The sequence below is a fragment of the Equus przewalskii genome, chromosome 7 (assembly GCF_037783145.1).
Source record: "Equus przewalskii isolate Varuska chromosome 7, EquPr2, whole genome shotgun sequence".
Lineage (NCBI taxonomy): Eukaryota > Metazoa > Chordata > Mammalia > Perissodactyla > Equidae > Equus > Equus przewalskii.
The window spans coordinates 384,115-399,560 of NC_091837.1; the positions used below are offsets into that span (position 1 = coordinate 384,115).

A 15,446-nucleotide genomic window follows, 5' to 3' on the forward strand; every position below is an offset into this window, starting at 1 on the left:
GGTCTCTCCCTGGAACCCTGAAGAGATCACAGGAGCCCAGACTCTCGACACTGCGTGCAGTTGCAGGATCAAGTATCCCTTCAGGACCAGGCCCCAACCTGGGGAAACTTCCTGCCCTGGGGAGCTCCGGAGACAGGCCCTGCAGGCTGCTCTGGGTGCCTTGCCTTGCACAGCTCCCGGGCCCAAGGACAGGAGCAGAGTAGGGCTCTGATGCCAGGCAGATGAGGATGTGAGCTGCTGGCCTTCCCTGGGCCTCAGCTCGTGTCTCTGCAGGCCTCAGGGTCTGGGGGCCCAGCAAGGGATCCATCCTGCAAGGCACAGGGCCTGGGCTGGGGAGCAGGGCCTGTCCTCCTGCTGACCCAGCCCTGGCTGCCCGCCCACCTCGGCTTGGATTTCATTCCCTACCCATCCTGGCCAGATGCTGATCCCAGGACACCGGTGCTGTGCAGAGGACCCATGTGGTCAGGCCCGGGGGAAGACTGTGGCTCTCAGGTTCCTGTGCCACTCAGCACAGCAGGGGTCTGGCCTGGCTCTGCTGTGGGCTGGTCTGTCCTCTTTGAGCCTCAGTTTCCCTGCTGGCCAGTAGGTATGTGGGCCTTAGAAGAGCCTCTGTCCAGAGCTCGTCTTGCCTGGAATTCCCCCATGGTCATACATCACAGGGACACATGATGGCGAGAGATGCAGGTTAACAATGAGGCAGGTGGCCCAGAGCTGAGGAGACCTTGGGGGTGTGTGGGGAGGGGACACTGTGGTTGCCGTCAAGGACCAGCTGGGTCCCCTTGGCCTGAACCCACCCTCTCTGGGCTCTGATGTGATACCCAGGGTCTTGGTGTGGGACATGGGCCACTGGCCCAAGCAAGGTAGGACCAGGCTGTGCCCGCTCAACACCCTAGGAGTGTCCATGCCGGAAGGAGCAAGGGTGTTTTGGTGCTCTGAGTGCACAGGGCACTCTGGAAGCTGGACATTTCTGTTTTGCAAGGGCATCTAGCTGGCCTTGGGGACAGCAGGAGCCTGGGTGTGCCACGGGGAGTCGGTGAACAGTGCTGAAACTGCTCCCCCAAGGCCTCTGCGCTCAAGGTTTCTGGGTTGGGGCAGGGAGGAGGCCTGGGGCACCGGAAAGGTCCAGCCAGGGGTGGCAAGCAATGTCTGGAGAGCATACTCCGGGCCTCCAGAAGCCTGGCACTCAGACAGGGCTGTCCAAGGCTGCACCACAGGTCCAAAGGCTTCATCTGTCAGCTCATCTCATGAACGCCCTGGGAGGGGGAGCCAGTCCCCAGGGCCCCCCATGGAATGGGGTGACAGGGCAAGGTCAGCCTCTCGGCATTTGGAGGCAGGAATGTGCTGCCGTCCTCACCGGCTGGGGCTGAGACAGCCCTGGGATTGGTGGGTTCTGGGGCTGGGAAGAAGGCACTGCTGCATCCCCGCCAGCATGAGTATCAGTGCTCCAGGGCAGGGTGAGCAGTGGATCCTTCCACTGATGCCCACCCCCTTCGCCCAGGAGCAGAGCCCGGGCAGCCAGGCCTCACTGGTTGCCATGCCAGAGGCGCCCGAGGTTCTGGAGGAAACAGTGACAGTGGAGGAGGACCCCGGCACGCCCACCTCCCATGTGTCCATTGTCACGTCAGAAGATGGCACTACCCGACGCACTGAGACCAAGGTATGACCGGGCCCAGGCAGCGGGTATGTTGGCTCTGCAGCCACAGTTGTCCCATTTGCCGAGTGGGCGCGTGTCCCAGCCTCCTGGGGGCTGCCCATTGTTTGGGTAGAAAATGGAGGCCACCCTGGCCCTACTGGGGCAGTGTCTGAGCCCCTCAGGCTGCCCAGTCCACCGGCCGTCCACTTACCCACCAGGTCACCAAGACCGTCAAGACGGTGACAACACGAACAGTGCGCCAGGTGCCCGTGGGCCCAGACGGCCTCCCCCTGTTGGATGGCGGCCCCCTGCTAGGCCCCTTTGCTGATGGACCCCTGGACAGGCACTTCTTGCTGCGTGGGGGCGGCCCAGCGGCCACGCTTTCCCGCGCCTACCTCAGCAGCGGGGGCACCTTTCCTGATAGCCCTGAGCCCCATGAGGTCCCCAACTACGGCAGCCTGTCCCGTGGGCTGGGTGTGCGACCCCCGCGAGGTGGCCCCCTTGGCCCAGGCCCTGGCGATGGCTGCTTCACACTGCCTGGCCACCGTGAGACCTTCCCCGTGGGCCCTGAGCCTGTGCTGCCAGCTGGCCGCTCCCAGCCTGAGCGCTTCCAGGCTGAGCCCTATGGCTTGGAGGACGACACGCGCAGCCTGGCTGCTGATGAGGAGGGAGGCGCGGACCTGCAGCCCGACTGTGGCACCACCGCACGGAGGAGGCCCGACTGTGGGCGGGGCCTCCGCACCAGGTGAGCGTCCTCAGCCCTGCTGCCACCTCCAGGAGGTCTGCCTTCCACTCCTTCGCCACAGAGTCCACCGCGGGTAGTCTAGCTGCTGGGCTAAGTCAGTCATGCACACGTTAGTTTGAATTGGCCTTGGCTCTTCTCCAGGACAGCGGTAAGGGCAGGCTTTGGGGTGGTGGAAGGTGCACTGGGCACCCTCCCTGTGGGTCTGGGCCTTGAGAGAAGCTGGTGACAGTGCCTGACACCTGCTCCAGCCAGAGGCCCACGAAGATGTGAGCACAAGAAGCTCAGGGCGTTTCTCTGAGCTCGAGGCCCAGCTTCTCCCCAGGCCTCAATTTCCCCCATGTACAGTAGCAACCAGAACCCAGGCCCCCCAGCCCTGCCTCGCACAGCATCTGGTTCTGTCCTCTCTGCCCTTAGTTTCCCTGTCTAGAGTGGGAACACGACTGGATTTTGCTGCGTGACCGTGGGCTAGACACCTGACCCTTTCTGCCTCAATGCTGCCCCCCCCGGAAGTGGGTTTGATGGTGACAACCCACAGGGACATCTTGTGCCCTGGGGGACTGGTGGCCTGAATGCCCCTCAGATCCTCTCAGCAGGATGGCCACCTCCTGGCAGTAGCCAGACATGAGCCTCATGGAGAGGTGGGACCCCCAGTCATGAACAAATGTTTTCTAGAAATACATTGAACTCAGAATTGGGGAACGTGGCCTGCTGATGGAAGTGAGTGAGCTCTCTGTCTGGGAGGGCTGTAAGCCCTGATGACCACTGGCTGGGGTTTGACTCTGTCATTGGCACTGAGTCAGTTCTTGCCGGGCTGAGCTGTGACTCTCAGCACCCGCCCAATGCTTGGGGACAATGCTGTAGGCCCAGCCCCGCCGTCCATGGTTCACGGTACCCTGGAGAAGGTGTGGGGGGGCAGCTCAGGGGCAGGGCTGGCGGCTGCCAAGGTGTGCCTACGCCCTGCTTCCCTGCACAGGGCCTGTGAGGACGGGGCAGATGATGGTGGTGAGCTGATGGAGGAGAGGCCCCTGTTCCCGGCCGCGACGGCGCCCCTGGCCCAGCCAGAACGGGGCAGCCTGGGCAGCCTGGACCGGGCAGTGCGGCGCTCGCCCTCGGTTGACAGTGCCCGCAAGGAGCCGCGCTGGCGGGACCCCGAGCTGCCCGAGGTCCTGGCCATGCTGCGGCACCCTGTGGACCCCGTGAAGGCCAACGCGGCCGCCTACCTGCAGCACCTGTGCTTCGAGAACGAGGGCATCAAGCGTCGTGTGCGGCAGCTGCGGGGGCTGCCGCTGCTTGTGGCTCTGCTGGACCACCCGAGGGCAGAGGTGCGGCGTCGGGCCTGCGGGGCTCTGCGAAACCTCTCCTATGGCCGAGACACTGACAACAAGGCTGCCATCCGGGACTGCGGCGGCGTGCCTGCCCTGGTGCGCCTGCTGCGGGCCGCTCGGGACAATGAGGTCCGTGAGCTTGTCACAGGTGAGTGGCGCCCCAGCACCCGCATTCCCCACATCCCCCGGGAAGAGGCAAGAGCAAGGCTTGGCCAGAGAAAGCACCCCATTTAGTCAGGAGTCCCAGCTGTAGGGGGCAGGCAGCCGGCTCAGATGCCGTGACAGGTCCCCAGTCTCTGCCTCTAGACTTTGCTGCCACAGGTGGGGCTGGCACTCGACCCCTCAGGCAGGCCCCCTCCTCGCCTGTCCCCATGTCCCCACAATGACTCCTCTGGGTCCAGCCTCCCTGGTCCCACCCCCAGCAGGGCAGTGGTGGAGATTGTCCTTATGGGACCCAGGTGGCCAGGCAGGGTCACATGACCACCTCTTGGCATGGACCCAGGAGTGGTAGTCCCATCTGCCCACGTGGCTGGGAAGGGGTGGGGAAGAGAAGGCACCTACCATGTCCAGCCCCAGGTCCCTGCCAGTCCCTCCTCTGCATCCCACACTCTCTGGGGCTCCCTCCTAGCTGGGAGCCACTCCCAGGCACTGTGTGTACGTCCTGCCCAGGCCGGGGTGGGCTCTTAGGATTTCTCAGGGCTTTTGTCACTACTGCCTCTGGCCTGAGCTGGGACTGGATGGAGGGTGGGGCCGGACCTGAGCAGGGTCTGGTGGGGAGGTAGAGAGGGCAGTGCTGTGGTCAGCACTGGCTGGTCGGTGGCGCCCTGCAGGCACGCTCTGGAACCTGTCATCCTACGAGCCCCTGAAGATGGTCATCATTGATCACGGCCTGCAGACGCTGACCCATGAGGTCATTGTGCCCCACTCGGGTTGGGAGCGTGAGCCCAATGAGGACTCTAAGCCACGGGATGCCGAGTGGACAACTGTCTTCAAGAACACTTCAGGCTGCTTGAGGTGTGGGCGGGGGCCAGGCTCGGGCACTCCCCACGCAGCTGCCCAGGGCTGTTCCCAGTCAAGGAGGCAGGAGCTGGGCACCGGAGCCCTGGGGCACCTGGGGACAGCTGTCCTGGGACGCCCACATCCTCGTGTCCCAGATATCGTGGAAGACAGCTAGCTGCTCCAGTCTTAGGAATTTCTGAGCCATGTCACAGTTCTTGCCAAGTCCTGAGAATGGGGCCTGATGAGGCTGTACTCACCCCCGAGAGCAGCCTCTGGACAAGGTGTGCCAGCCTCTCGTGTGGTACCCCACAGCTCCAGTCCTACCCAGCTTTCACCCACTTTTACCTCACTGTGACAGACAGGGGAGGGGGAGCCTGGACCCTCATCTACAGTCTGCCTTGGAGGCCTCATCCCACCTCCTGGTGACCCCTGCCCTTGTCCTCTCACCCTGCAGAGACCCCACAGGAAGTCCTGGGTCCTCATGGTCCTGCCTGTTCATCAGGATGTGCTCCCATGGCTCTACAGGGCTCCATCCTCAGGGCAAGGTGGAGCCCAGAGCTGCCTGTGCAGAATCAGGCCTCTGGACCCACTTCTGCCCATTTCCAGTTCAGCTGGGAGTTTGGGAAGCCCCCCACCCCACGCGGATGCCAGGCCAGGGCTACTTCCTGGGGTCTCAGTGGTCAGGCCACCACTGCTCCACATTCACTGTGCTCCAGGCTGGTGTCATCTGCCAATAGCCTCAACAGGGTGACGTCAGAGCTGTTTTGCAGATGCAGATGGGACCCCCCCCAAGGCCAGGTAGGGGCCAGGGGAGTTCCCATGAGAGCCAGCTGTCACAGGGCTTGCTCTTGGCCACCCAGGAACGTGAGCTCGGATGGTGCAGAAGCCCGGCGGCGGCTCCGGGAGTGTGAAGGGCTGGTGGACGCACTCCTGCACGCCCTGCAGTCGGCCGTGGGCAGGAAGGACACGGACAACAAGGTGGGCAGGGTGGGGCAGGTCCTAGCAGGTCCTTCCTGGGCAGGGTCAGTCTCGCAGCCTCCCGCAAAGGGTCAGGGAGAAGGAGCAGGAACAGGGCCCAGGAGGCCTGAACTCTGGGTGGCACAGAGGGGAACGGGTGTGCGGGCCTACAAACAGTAGGTGTCCCAGCCTTTTCTCTCTCAGCCCCTCGCTGGAGGTGCTCACCCGTGAGGGCCCCCTAGCTCGGGCTTCCCCATCTCTATACTCCTAGGCCCCTCCATGCATGCTGGATGGGGCCAGTTTTCCCTGGGAGTGTCAGTGGTCCCCAAACCCACCTGGCCCTGCCCCACCAGCTTTCCTTTCCTCACAGTCTGTGGAGAACTGCGTCTGCATCATGCGGAACCTATCCTACCACGTGCACAAGGAGGTGCCTGGGGCTGAGAGGTACCAGGAGGCTGATCCTGGGCCCCCGGGCAGTGCTGCGGGCCCCCAGCGCCGGAGGCGGGACGACGCCAGCTGCTTTGGTGGCAAGAAGGCCAAAGGTGTGTGAGTGGGCCTGGGGTACCACTCTAGGACCCCACCCCCAGGCTGGAGGCTCTCCTTACCTGTGGCAGGCAGTCACAGCCCAGAGGGCAGGCGGGGATGCAGGGAGCGAGGGAGGACGTGCCCTGGGGCATGCAGCTGACAGGCCTGCAGTTCCTCCTCTGCGCTCTGGGGCCCCTAGGGGAGGGCAGGAGGGAACCCACGTGGTGTCCCTGCTGGTGTCTGGACCCAGTCCCTCAGCTCTGGGAGGGGTTCTGGAGGCCCATGGTTGGAAAGTGATGAAGATGATGCCGCCTCCTGGCGTTTGCAGAGCACCTGAAGCCCTGAGGGCAGCACCCTCCTGCCTTCCCGCCGTCCCCCCCTGGCATTTGCCGGGTGTGAGTTCCAGGGACCTACACTCCGTGGCACCTGCCAGCTGGAGTCTTTGCCCTACCATCACCTGCCCCACCCATGTGGGTCTGCTCTGACCGCAGGCCTCCCCCCTGCCTACTTGTGGGTATTCAGCCCTCAGCTGTAAGTGGGGTGAGGTCCCAGGGCTGCCTGCTCGACCTGGGTTGTACAGTAGGAATTGGGGGCCTCCTGGGAGGGCATGGGGTGCTGCCCGCTCAGGCTCATCTCCTCTCTCCTCTGCTTCCTCCGGCCGCCCAGAGGAGTGGTTCCATCCAGGTGAGTCCCTGTTTGTCCTACCGTCCAGGCCTGGCGGGTGCAGTGGGCACCAGGGAGGCACTCTCCACTCCATTCCTCAGACAGTCGTCTCCATGACAGCCACAGGGCGCTCCAGCCTCAGGGCCCTGCCCATCCCCAGTCCTTTCTCTGGGCAGCTGTCTCCATGACAACGGCAGGAATGTCAACCCTGGACTGGTTGGGAGGCCAAGGGGCTGTCCCTTTGTAACCTTAGACTCCGCTTCCCAGGCCTGGGCCTGGAGCTGGAGCTGGGGTAGCGCCGCCGAGGGTGTGTAGGACCCGGGGTGTGTCTGTCCCCTAGGGCACCGGGGAGCAGTCTGCCCCTCCATGTGGCTCAGAGGGACCACACAAAGGCCCCATGAGGCTGAGCAGGGCAGGGGCCCAGACCATCTGACCTCAGCTCTGCTGCATTCCAGAGGGGGCGATGCTCTCTCATCTGAGATGGGGAGCGTGGCCGGGAGTGAGCTCGGCCTATGGATGGAGGTCTCTCCTGGCCAGCACATCCTGGGACTGGATCCTACCCCTAGATGAGCAAGTCCTAGCCCTAGATGAGCAAGTTTCCCCGTGGGTGGGACTTTTGGCCCCAGCCCTGACTTGCTGTGCGACCAGGCATGTCTTGTCCCGGCCAGCCCTTGGCTTCCATGTCTGCACCTACCTGCCAGCCAGCCTGGGCTGCTGGCTCCTGGCAGCTGCAAGGAGGCCTTTGGAGTCTGCAGTGCAGCTCCCAGCACCTGATGGGAGATGAGTCTTGGCTGCTAGGGGCAGGGCTGGGATGTCCCCAGGCCCCACTGCCACCACTGCCCTCCCCTGGGCCGACCTGCCTGCCGGAACACAGAATGGTGTTCCACTCCCACGGCCTCTTGGTGCCCAGTCCTGGACGTGGTGGTGCTTTTTGGGCTCTCAGCAGGAAAGTGCTGTGCCCAGCCTTCCTGACACACACCTGCCCCGACAGGGTCCACCTGACCTCTCACTGCCCTTCTGTTCCAGGGAAGAAGGACGGTGAGATGGACCGGAACTTTGACACGCTGGACCTTCCCAAGCGGACCGAGGCCGCCAAAGGTGAGTGGGCAGAGGTGGAGTCCAGGCCCAGGCCTCTCCAGGTGTGAAGGTTTGTGCCACCAAGTCGGCCTGAAGGGCCTCTGAGATCCACTGGGGAAACTGAGGCCCACAGGTGTGGGGTTCCCTGGGGACCATTCAGTCCTTGGGCACCTGCTGAGGGTTCAGAATCAGGGTCAGTACTATGGGTCACTTCAGGCAGTGGGAGGGAACAGAGGCACAGAGAGGCCAGGCACTTGCTGAGTCACAGCAGGTGAGGGGCTGGCAGGGACTGGAGCCAGGTCCTCAGTGAAAGGCAGGGGCTGACCAGGCAGGGCCTCATTGTCAGTCAGGGAGCTCGGGTTCATTCCAAGGGAGCTGGGAGGGTGCGCTACACCCTGGGAGATCCCTACAGAGGCCGGGCCAGGAGAGGACCCTGACTCAGGCGGGGCAGAGTCCCCTGTGTCTGTTGGAGTCCTACTGTGTGCTGGCACTGTTCTGTGCACTGGGTCTCCGGCCTGAGTGAGTCAGGTCTGTCCTGGTGAATACCAGGCCACAGCGCACCCTGCGAGCACAGAGGCCCTAAGCGGCTGGAAGGGCCCAGCTGTGGGAAGTCCAGGGGGAAGCAGCACAGGCGAAGGCAGCAGCCTTGCACACATCCTGAGGGAGGGACACCCTGGGGGGAAGGTGCTTAGAGCATTTGGGGAACAGAAAGGCCAGTAAGGCTGGAATGGAGGGAGCAGGGGACAATATGAGGACTGGGGAGGGGCAGGGGGACAGAGGAGAGGGAGATGTGTCTGAGCACGGGCACATGTGGAAGGCCTCTCGGCGCCTCCCCTCTGGAGCATCGTGGGCTAACTGCTCCAGGCAGGGCCTCAATTGTTGAGGGACCAGGAGCCGTTGAGCATCTCAGACAGGGATGGGGGGAGGGATTCCTTGTTGCGAGGGAGGTTGAATCATGTTGCTAGGGAAGTGGCCCTGGTTGCTGCCTCCCTCCCCACCTCAGGCCTCCTGGATGCTCCACTGCCAGGCAGGTCTAATCCCATTTCTTTGGCAGCAGGGTCAAGGGCAGAAGGACCTCACCCAAACCCACTGCCTCCTCACTGAGCCTCTGGCCCTCTGTGAATGGGAATGCTTTTCCTCTTGGGGGGCCATAGGGGTGAATACACTGACCGTTAAGCATTGCCTGCCTGCACCATGCCTGTCCCTGGGCCCCAGCTCACGCTTGTCCTGGGAGCACTGCCTGGAGGAGTGGGGGGAGGGAGTGATGGGGGAGGTTTGGGTGACTGTGGGCGGCGGGTGCCCTGTGCCCAGGCTTTGAGCTGCTGTACCAGCCCGAGGTGGTCCGTCTCTACCTCTCCCTCCTCACTGAGAGCCGGAACTTCAACACCCTGGAGGCTGCCGCAGGTGCCCTGCAGAACCTCAGTGCTGGCAGCTGGATGGTGAGAGGCTGGATCTGGCAGGGAGGGGGCAGAGGGGAATCCTAGGCGCCTCATTGGTGCCTGCCCCTGCCCCTGCGCATCGCCAAGCTGGGAGGGAGGGGGCACACAGCCCCCAAGGTCCTGGAGGTTCAGCGTGCCCCCGGGGAAGTGGAGGGAGTTGAGCTGTTGGGTAGGGCTTACTCTGCAGGGAGCAGTCAGGGCTCAGGTGAGAGTGTCTGGCCGGTGCTGAGCACACTCCGGGCGCCTCCACCGCTGCAGTGGGCCACGTACATCCGTGCCACGGTGCGCAAGGAGCGCGGGCTGCCGGTGCTCGTGGAGCTGCTGCAGTCTGAGACTGACAAGGTGGTGCGTGCTGTCGCCATCGCCCTGCGCAACCTCTCGCTGGACCGGCGCAACAAGGACCTCATTGGTGAGGGCGCCGGCGGACCGAGCCAGGAAGCGGAACCAGGCGGGTGGTTCGGGGCGCCAGCGGAGCTGGAGGATGGGTGGTTCAGGTGTCTGGCTGCCCCAGCGCTCATCCCAGCTGCAGGAGCTCGTGTCTTCCTGAACCATCCTGAGGCCTAGTCCCCTGTGCAGGGGGGCGGGGGAGGGTGTCATCACGGCGTCCTGGAGCTCCTGAGGGCGCCCTTCACCCAGATCCTGTCTTAACACCCGACCCTGCCCTCAGGGAGCTACGCCATGGCCGAGCTAGTGCGGAATGTGCGCAGTGCGCAGGCCCAGCTGCGTCCCGGGGCCCGCCTGGAGGAGGACACAGTGGTGGCAGTGCTCAACACTATCCACGAGATCGTGTCCGACAGCCTGGACAACGCGCGCTCACTACTGCAGGCCCACGGCGTGCCGGCATTGGTGGCACTTGGCGCCGCCAGGTGAGCGGGGCCCGGAGGGGGCGGGGCGGGGGGGGGAAGGGCGGACGCTGACCCATGGGGGCCTGCTGCAGCCAATCGGTGCGCGAGGCGAAGGCCGCGTCCCACGTGCTGCAGACCCTGTGGAGCTACAAGGACCTGCGCGGTGCCCTGCAGAAGGAAGGCTGGACCAAGGCACGCTTCCAGGTGCGGCTTATCCGGCCTGTCCTCTCCCCTTATCAGGCTGGGTCCCCCAGGGGAGCGTCCCTGACCCCAACCCCTGTCTGTTTTGTGCCTCCTGCCCAGTCAGCTGCTGCTAATGCCAAGGGAGCTAAGGGCACCCCGAGTCCCGGAGGCTTCGACGACAGCACACTACCGCTGGGGGACAAGAGCCTTGGTGAGTTCGGGGCAGCGTGGGAACCGTCCTTGAGGTTCAAAAGTGACTCTTCCATCCAGGTGCACTGGTGATGACAGGGTGGGTGAGGGGTGGAGGAAAGAGAGGGTCTTCTTCCAGGAGGATGGCCCCAGGGTGGGGGTCCCTTTTTCCTGCTAGGATCCCTCCTAGATCCTTTCCACCGTGGTGTCCACGTGAGTGCCAAGCCAGGTGGGGTGGTGCCAGCAGGCAGAAGCCTAGGGGAGGGGTGCAGAGGTCCTAGTGACAAAGAGTACCCAGGGTCGCTGAGGTCAGCCCTGCCGTGGGTTTGTCTGCCCTGGTCCCACCGCCACTACTTGCAGCCAGCCAGCGCCTGCTCTTGCCTTGCAGAGGGCGAGAAGCCAGGCAGCCGTGACGTGCTCCCCATGGAGGCACTTGGCCCGGGTGAGTGCAGGCGCAGGGCTGCTGGCTTCCTGTGTGGGGAGGCGCAAGGGCCGGAGAGGGCTGCAGGGTGCGCCGCGTGTAGCTGGTGCTGGGAAGGCCTTCCAAGGACACGCTGGGGAAAAGGGATTTGGTTTAGGCACGCTCAGGGAGCAGGGGCAAAGCAGCCAGGGAGGCCAGGGCCCAGTTAGAGTCCCTGGTGGGCAGCTGAGCGGAGGCTGGAGGGTTCTGAGTCCCTGTTGGCAAGCAAGTGAGAGGCTGCAAGGCCCACGCCACGGTCAGGCAAGGGTTGTGAGAAGACCTGGCCCAGGGGACCAGGACATTGCTGGGGCTGGGCAGTGGGGGACCTCTCCAGAGGCCCCTGTCCCAGGGGCTCCCTGCATCTGGGCAGAAAGAGAGATTAGTTCCTGCAGTGCCTCCTCTTAGAGTTCTCCACGTGCCCGCACCCCGCAGATGGATACTCCACTGTGGACAGGAGGGAGCGGAGGGCTCGAGGCAGTGACCCTGCAGGGGGCAGCTCTGAGAAGGAACCATTGAAAGTAAGTGGCTGTCGGCAGGTGCCCAGGTAGGTAGCATGTCTAGGGGTGGCCTGGAGAGGGGTCCAAGCAAGATGCTGAGTTTGATCAGGGATCAGCCTGGGGTGGTGCTCATCTGTAGGCCAGCTGGGCTGGGAGACCAAGCCCCAGGAGCGTCCCCTCCACCTTGGTAACCTCACGTCAGAGTCGGTCTGTAGGTGCGGATGTTTGAAAGCTACCAAGTGGGATGCTGAGGCATGGGACAGAGGGCACTGCCCCACACAATGCCCTGGACCATGGGAGTCTGAACAAGCATGTCTGCATCCTTCTCTGCACGTGTGCTTGGGCGAGGCCTGCCCTGACCTGCCTCCAGGGCAGCACCTGCCAGCTGTTCTGCACCAGTCCCTTTGCCTTGGGCAGAGGGCTCTGTGCACCCTCTATTCACTGCATCTGTGGGAGCCACACTAGCTCAGCGACCCTTCCCCTCAGGCTTCCACCCAAGCCCCCACAGCTCTGAGCCACCCAGCTGAGCAGCCTAGCCCCACCCGGCAGCTCCAAATAATCTGCTCTGTTCTGCCTCTAATGTCCTCCTGCCCACCGCCCCTCTGCTGCAGACCGAGCCCAGCAGGAAGGCCCCTCCTCCCGGGCCCAGCAGGCCTGCGGTCAGGCTGGTGGACGCCGTGGGGGACTCTAAGCCTCAGCCGGTCGACTCCTGGGTCTAGCTTGCATGTCTGGTACGTTCTCTCATCTGCTTGCTCATCCGCTCAGTCCCCTCCCAAGGGCAGGGGCTTCTCGTCCATCGTCCATCATCTATCATCTATCGCTGCTGGCTGCACGCTCTGCTCTCCCTGCGCACTCCCTGTGGCCCCGGGCCACGCCTCGGCAGGCCTGCGTGCCCACCTGAGGGAAGGCCAGGCCAAGGTCTGAGAGGGGGAGGCCTCCCTGGGCCTGCAGCTGGGCTCAGGCACTGTGCCAGCAAGGCCCAGAGGAGCTGGGGCCAGAGCAGGGAGGGCTCCCACAGCTTCACATGCCCCAAGCACAGGGCCTCCGGGACCAGCAAGTCCGGATGGGCCCACGCCGCCCACAGCAGCTGTCCTGTCCACGCCTCCGTCCACCTAGCCCATGGAGGCAGGCGCCCAGCCCCAGGCTGCCCTGCTCAGCCTGCCCCTCTCCCTCCTCAGGGCCCGGCCGGCCTTCTGTTCTTAGGCCTGATCACGAAAGAAGGGAACTCCGGCCGGCCTGCGCAGACCCTGGCTGGAGCTGGGAGCCGCCTGGTGGCCACAGGTGACAAGGCCTCTGGCTCCAGAGCCAGGGCCAACACTCTGGACACACCCGCTTGCGCCCCCTCGCTCCCTTGCTCCGAGCCCCTAGGCTGGTTAGCGCTTTATAGACTCGGTGCTGTGCGTGAGACGGAGGGAGTGGGGCAGAGAGAAGGCCAGGAGGTGGCAGCAGAGGGCGCCTGGCTTGGCTTCGGGCCAGTGGGATTGGAGAGTGTGCCTCCGCATGGACGGGGCAGCCAAGGGGCAGGGTGTGCCCTGGGCTCCCAGTGCCACCCTGCGAGTGCCACCCTGCATAGCAGGCCGCCTGGGGGCGTGGCATGCCCTGGGGGCCGGCTGAGCAGGACCTCTGGAGGCCATGAGATGGGCGGCAGGCTTGCTGCCCCCTGCCCACCAACCCGTGATGCCTGGACCCCAGTGCCAGGGAGGCCCTGCCGAGCTGCGCATAGGCGGGAGCCCCGGGCGGCGCCTCCAGGACCTGCCTTCCGAGCAGTGGGGGCTCCTGTTCAGTGCCTGCTGTCTGTGACTGAAGTCAGAAGAGAACCACGGAAATAAGCATTAAAAACAAGACCAAAATAAGACCGTATTGGTAAACACCTAAATTTTTGTAAGAAAACTTAAAAATTAAAAAACTCCTGAGGAACTGGCTGTCTTTGTGCCTCAGATCTCTCACTGCGAGCGGCTCCCTCCTCCCTGCTTGCCTGGTGGGCGGTGGGCGGCAGAGGCCCCAGGTGTCCCTCTGCTGTGTCAGGGGCTGCTCAGCGCCCGGGTCCGTGGACGTTTCCCCATTGCGACCCCCAGGCTCGCTGCGATCCCCTTTCTACACACAAAGGGGAGCGGGCCTCCTCCTGGGTGCTTAGCGGGCCCTGGACCCTGGGGTAGAGTCCTGGCCGGAGGCCGGCCTGGGCCTGGGTGGGCTCAGATGGGACCCAGGGGCTCCCTGGGGATTCTCAGAGGTCGAACCACTGGGGGCCTTGGAGCTGAAGGACCAGGGTCGGGCTGCGGTCGGCTCTGGAGTCGGGGGGACGCACACCACCTCTCCCTCCTCACTCGCCGCTGGGCAGCCTGCAGAAGTGCCGGGGGTGGTCTGAGCCCACTCTCTCCCATGAACAAGGCCGAGCCGGACTGGCGAAGATGCGTCCACTCAGGGTCACCCCGGGGCCCCGAGGGGCCGGAGAGACCACGCCTGGCGCTGCTGCAGGGCCAGGGCCACCTTCCCCTGCGCCTGCCTGCTCAGAGCTGGTTGTGAGGGCTGCCAGCGGCCCTGTTCCGGGGTCCTAGGCCGGACAGCCTCCAGGTGGGGACTCCGCCCAGCCTGCAGACATCCTGGGGATGTGACAGGCGCCCTGGGCCTGACTGCAAGAAGAGCAGTGCTGGGGCTGGGGCCCCTGGGACCGCCCGCAGCATTCACACCCAGTCCAGGGGGCAGCCCGTGTCTGGTGCCAAAGCTCAGGGCGCCGAGGACGGAAGGAGCAGCACCGCGGTGGGAGGCAGCACTGGGGCGGCCTCTCCTATCGGAGTAGTCACTCTTCAGTTTCCATTTTAGTATCGTTTAAGCCCGACACTGGCATGGAAGATGGCTAACAGCCGAGCTCACTGAAGAGGCCGCACCTCATGCTTAAAAAGGAGGTGACAGAGCTCGGGAGCCAGAAGGGTGGTGTGAGTTGCTGGTCCCAGTGCCGTCACTGAGGCATTGCTGCCACCTGGTGATGGCAAACCTCGAGGGCAGACTGTGTGAGTTTCCACATGTCCCCAACTTCCCCCGGCGTCCTGTGTCTACTGCCCAAGGACCTGCCCATGTGAGAAAGGGATGCTCATGGGGGTGAGTGACACTGTCACAGCTCCGCCTGCCCTGATGTGGTCTTTACGAGCAGACACTTTCCAGATTTATTGCTATGGTTTTATGCGCTGAGCCAGTTGCACTGGGGAGGAGCAGTGCGTGAGCACGCAGCACCGCTGTGCAGAAGGGTCAGTGTGGGCTGGCCGCGGCCTCACAGGCCTCGAGTCACCCATTGAGGACAGACTCCAACCTGCAGAAGTGGGTTGGCAGCAGGGCAGCCATAGTGCCCTTCAGAAGCAGGCTGGGCAAAGGAGCCCGGCACAGGTGGGAGGTCAAGGCTGTGCTGGGCTGTCTGGGCCCAGGTAGACGGCCTTCTCTACGCCATCCACCTTCTGGACGTGCTCCAGGTAAGCGGAGAAGTGCGTGCACTCAAAGCGGCCGCTCCCACGCACGTGGGCCAGGAAATCCGGTGCTCCTGGGACGATGACATTGTCAGCCAGCAACACCGTCCCCTTGCGTAACAGGCCACACTCCTGCAGGGGACAGAGGGTTGGAGGGGTGAGGATTGGGGTGATCAAGGAGCCCACCCCAAACCAGGAGGTCAGGTGGGGGCTCCACACACGGGCCTGTGCCTGGCCCCGGGGTCGGCCCCACCCCAGCTCCTGGGGTCAGCAGGGTCTCCCACCGCCCTCCATCTCCCCCTGGCAGCGACCACTGCAGGACAGCGCTGTGCCCAGCACTAGTCCCACATCCAGACTGTCAGCTCTGTGAGGAGGGATCCCCTCTGCTCCCTCCTGCATCCCCAGCCCCTAGAACAGCATGCGGCAGGCACACAGAGGGTGCTCATAAAATGCT

General features: G+C 64.1%; 2 protein-coding genes across 19 annotated transcripts in view; one reads left to right on the plus strand and one right to left on the minus strand.

Annotated features, from left to right (window-relative positions):
* The window catches only part of ARVCF (ARVCF delta catenin family member), a 50,810-nt gene extending 37,356 nt beyond the window's left edge, over positions 1-13,454 (plus strand). For 5 of the 13 annotated variants that reach the window (XM_070628050.1, XM_070628049.1, XM_070628053.1 and 2 more), the window contains 16 exons: positions 1,499-1,657; positions 1,852-2,378; positions 3,352-3,851; positions 4,534-4,717; positions 5,563-5,680; positions 6,030-6,201; positions 6,851-6,868; positions 7,874-7,945; positions 9,236-9,363; positions 9,622-9,772; positions 10,031-10,229; positions 10,301-10,412; positions 10,512-10,602; positions 10,969-11,022; positions 11,473-11,558; positions 12,716-13,454. In XM_070628050.1, the coding sequence (XP_070484151.1) occupies positions 1,499-1,657; positions 1,852-2,378; positions 3,352-3,851; positions 4,534-4,717; positions 5,563-5,680; positions 6,030-6,201; positions 6,851-6,868; positions 7,874-7,945; positions 9,236-9,363; positions 9,622-9,772; positions 10,031-10,229; positions 10,301-10,412; positions 10,512-10,602; positions 10,969-11,022; positions 11,473-11,558; positions 12,716-13,366 (3,222 nt within the window). In that variant the 3' untranslated portion in view covers positions 13,367-13,454. Of the gene's footprint in view, positions 1-1,498; positions 1,658-1,851; positions 2,379-3,351; positions 3,852-4,533; positions 4,718-5,562; positions 5,681-6,029; positions 6,202-6,850; positions 6,869-7,873; positions 7,946-9,235; positions 9,364-9,621; positions 9,773-10,030; positions 10,230-10,300; positions 10,413-10,511; positions 10,603-10,968; positions 11,023-11,472; positions 11,559-12,148; positions 12,269-12,715 lie in introns of all 13 variants that reach the window. The other 8 variants (XM_070628057.1, XM_070628059.1, XM_070628060.1 and 5 more) reach the window with 3 other exon arrangements.
* A 1,243-nt stretch (positions 13,455-14,697) lies between these two features.
* LOC103540924 (catechol O-methyltransferase) overlaps positions 14,698-15,446 on the minus strand; it is a 35,469-nt gene continuing 34,720 nt past the window's right edge. For all 6 annotated transcript variants that reach the window (XR_011542157.1, XR_011542158.1, XM_070628116.1 and 3 more), the window contains one exon: positions 14,698-15,124. Coding sequence is in view for 4 of the 6 variants with exons in the window: in XM_070628116.1 (XP_070484217.1) it covers positions 14,924-15,124 (201 nt within the window). In the remaining 2 variants the exon portion in view is untranslated. The remainder of the gene's footprint in view (positions 15,125-15,446) is intronic.